Source organism: Sebastes umbrosus, chromosome 6 (genome assembly GCF_015220745.1).
Source record: "Sebastes umbrosus isolate fSebUmb1 chromosome 6, fSebUmb1.pri, whole genome shotgun sequence".
In the NCBI taxonomy this organism is placed as follows: Eukaryota; Metazoa; Chordata; class Actinopteri; order Perciformes; family Sebastidae; genus Sebastes; species Sebastes umbrosus.
The window spans coordinates 10,239,863-10,243,803 of NC_051274.1; the positions used below are offsets into that span (position 1 = coordinate 10,239,863).

The 3,941-nt window shown below is 40.9% G+C and overlaps 1 protein-coding gene across 2 annotated transcripts in view; it reads right to left on the reverse strand.

The window, feature by feature from the left end:
- Positions 1–3,324, reverse strand: part of arfgef2 (ADP-ribosylation factor guanine nucleotide-exchange factor 2 (brefeldin A-inhibited)) — a 29,914-nt gene extending 26,590 nt beyond the window's left edge. Inside the window, exons 1-2 of one of the 2 annotated variants that reach the window (XM_037773099.1) lie at positions 2,817–3,324; positions 108–138 (exon numbers count right to left, since the gene is read on the reverse strand). In XM_037773099.1, coding sequence (XP_037629027.1) covers positions 108–138; positions 2,817–3,012 — 227 coding nt within the window. In that variant the 5' untranslated portion in view covers positions 3,013–3,324. Of the gene's footprint in view, positions 1–107; positions 139–2,661; positions 2,778–2,816 lie in introns of those variants that run through there. The other variant, XM_037773100.1, reaches the window with a different exon arrangement.
- Positions 3,325–3,941: the final 617 nt, after the last annotated feature.

Consider the following 3,941-nt stretch of genomic DNA (forward strand, 5'->3'; position numbering starts at 1 on the left):
TGCTGTGCATCCATTCACTCATTCATTCATTCGTTCATTCATGCATTCATTCATTAACTCATTCATTCATTCATTCAGGAGAAAACTGTGTGTTTAACTATACTTACTTTTGTTTTTCAAGCTCTGCCTTGATTTCATCTATGGAAGGAGACACAGGAGATTACATGTTATTGAATTCTGAACTTTGATCCTTTCAGCTCACATCAGTGAGTCACGATTTGACTCTAGACCTGGGGGTTACTGGGCCAATCGTGTGTATCGTGGTGTACAATTATGGAACACCAAAATATATTCAAGATTCAAGATTAAAGATTCAAGATGTTTATTGTCACACCGGTTACACAAGTACAATCGTGTTTAATACTTTAGCTGGGAAGCTCAATGAAGAAAACAGTAAGTTAAGTAGCAAAAAAATAAAATAAAATAATAGTGTCTTTACAAATAATATACCGTATAATGATAAAGGAAGTATATGTATATGTGTATATATGTATATGTTATCAAGAGCTCGTTATCCTTCAAAAATTTTAAAAGGAAATTATCATCACATTTAATTCATGATGTCTAATTATATTTAGATATGTTTGGATATATTTTCTTTTTTTCTTTTTCTCTGTACTGTTTTTTAATGTATTTCATTGTCTAGATTGGATTGTTTTCCACTGTTTTGTTAGTTTTTCTGCTCATTTTGTGTGCTTCTTGTTGTTTAACTTTTATTGTATTTTTTAACATTATGTTAGTTTCGTTCTTTCTTCCTTTTTTGTTGTGGTGTTTTTTCTCCTGGGGTTGGGGGGGAGGTCCTTCGTATAAGCCTGTGGTTTCTTGACCTCTCCTGACACATTTTGTTTTTTGGTTGTTTTTTCATTGACTGGATTTTGTGCGGTTTTATGTGCGTGCAAATAAATTAAATTAATCACCAATCTGACGTGTTTTATTTCCTTGCATTTTATTTGGTAGACGAGTGATGTTTCTGGTCACTAGTATACTAATTTAATCTGAGACCCCATGTTATACTGCTAGTAATCACGTTTGGTTCAACTGAACAGCCTCCTTCAGATTTTTAGTCTCACTCTTATTCCCATCTGTTCTACTATCTAAGCTTTTCTTCCGAAATCAATTTCCATTTCTTCAGACTTTTTATCCCACACTGATCTGTCACAAGCTATACACACACACACTACTCATCTACCCAGTGTTGCAGCCTTGAACAGTGAATAATGGAGTTAACTCCAGCCAGATGTGACCAACCAAATCAAACTATATCCAATGCCACTAAACTCGACTCTTACACACTCACTGGGCTACAAGGAGGAACTCAGCTTGAGCAATATTCACCACAAATGTCACAATCACCATCCTAGCGTTGATATATATTTCAAGTAACTACCAGGAATGTATGACCTGTCATTTCATGTAATAAAAATGTGTCTTTTCTCCATGGTGTATAATAAACTAGTGCTGGACCTAAACGTAGAAGGTATTAATAATACACTCCAGTTAGTCACCAGGCTAAGCTCTAGTGTTTCACTTAAAAACAGCCATTAATCACTAATCTCTCTTTCCACACTATTTAATCACAGAGGCAGCGGATGCAAACGCCTGCAATCCACAGCACAACAACTTTGATATTTGATCAGAAGAGCATCGGGAAGGTTGAGATGAAGCTTGAAGAACAGTCAGTCAGTCAGTCAGTCAGTCAGTACGACCATGGGACACTAAATAAACAGCCTACATTGGTAGTGTGAGGAGTCTAACAGGAGTGTTGTGTTCTGCTGCTATCATGAATAATGAGAGAGAGTCGCTGAGGGGCAGGGAGCACACAGAGAGCAGCTGAAGCACACCGACCTGTTTGCCCACCTCTCACACTCATTTGCATTTGCAGTCAGTCCTGTGGCCCTTCACCTTACTGTGTAAACTATACCGTAATAATGAATTTCTCATTCATCTTCTGACACCAACACAAAGCCACTGAGCAAAAACAACAAATACCAACTGGTGGTGGTGGTATGTGATCAGTAGACTTTAAAGCCTCTATACCAACTAGATGTCTCTCATATGTGACAGGCAGCTGGGTGCACACAGATGGTATAACATAAACATCCAGTCAGTGAAGAGAGGAGCCAGGTGTGTGTGTGTGTGTGTGTGTGTGTGTGTAACTCTATCCAGGATATTGTTGAATGGAAAAGCACCCTCAAATACCAACTGGTGGTATGTGATCAGTAGACTTTAAAGCCTCTATACCAACACGATGTGTCTCATATATGACAGGGAGCTGGGTGCACACACACAGATGCTATAATATAAACATCCAGTCAGTAAAGAGAGGAGCCAGGTGTGTGTGTGTGTGTGTGTAGGTGTGTGTGTGTGTGGGTGTGTGTGTGTGTGTAACTCTATCCAGGATGGTGTTGAACGGAAAAGATGGTCAGAGTATCCTGGAGTTAGGTAGCCTCCTGTGTCTGTGTGTGTGTCTGGCTGTCAGTGTGCTACGTACAACACTGGGATTGGTCTGTTTAGCTAAGCTAAGCTAAGCCACAGCTAGCCAGCTAACGACTCTGCTACCTGTTCGCTTGTTTACCTGCCGACAGTGTCGTCAGTGGTGACGGTGCTTTGAAGGCTCAGTTAGAACAATAAGATGTGAAAGTGATGCCCACACATACTCACAGTCAGCTAACGTGTCCGCCTGTTAACGGAACAGCTGAGCAGACGGTGAAGGCCACTCATGATGCTAAGCTAAAGAGGCTAGCTCTCTCTCAAACAAACCAGATATGACTGATTGAACCGTTAAAACCATAGCAACACACATAGCAACCGCTCACCTAGTGCCACCTGGCAGGCTTTACGGAGCTGGCTGTTCTGGCTCCTCTTCACCTCCTTATCCGAGAGGATCTTCTCCAGCGCCCGGGACAGAAACATGCTCTTGGTTTTACTGTTCTCTGCCTTGAACTGATGGTTGTACTGCTGCTGCTGCTGCTGCGGTGCTAGTGGTGGTGTTAGTGGTTGTTGCTGCTGCATCTCTCGGTCTTCTCACCTCCTCTTCCTCCTCTCTCTCAGGCCCTCATCCTCGGCCTGGCCCCTGCGAGTCAGCAGGTGACACACGGGAAGCTAACGACAGAGCTACTATCGGTGGTGTCAGTGCAGCCTCAGCTCCAGCTCAGCGCCGCCATGCTGCTAGTACACGTCACACGTCACGTGACGCTCCTCAGCTGGCTGCGTGTTGACACCTGAGGAGCAGGTAGCGAGCAGAGTAGAGGGGGGTCACATTGTCTCATTGAGTTTACTCTATACAGGAGTCTGTGTATATAACATCTAAGGCGGGTGTTGTTGTCCCGTTAAATATACCGTAGAGTAGAGGAGCTGTAACGTGACGACGTGTCCACGTTTTACGTTGTGGTTGAGCAACAGTTCGCAGCTTTTCACCGCTGTGACAAATCAAGCGCTCCCAAAGTAGAGACAGGCAGTACCTGAGCTGTCCTGCAGGTGGCACTAAAACACCTGCTCATTTATCTACTGTATGTACTATACTAATCTAATATAACCTTTACACCTGCTCATTTATCTACTATATGTATTATACTACCTTTAATCCCGCTCATTTATCTACTATATGTACTAATATAACCTTTACACCTGCTCATTTATCTACTATATGTACTAATATAACCTTTACATCTGATCATTTATTTACTATATGTACTATACTTCTCTAATATAACCTTTACACCTGTTCATTTATCTACTATATGTACTATACTTCTCTAATATAACCTTTACATCTGCTCATTTATCTACTATATGTACTAATATAACCTTTACACCTGCTCATTTATCTACTATATATACTATACTTCTATAATATAACCTTTAAACACTGCTCATTTATCTACTATATGTATTATACTTCTCTAATATAACCTTTACATTCACACTGACAGACAACAATG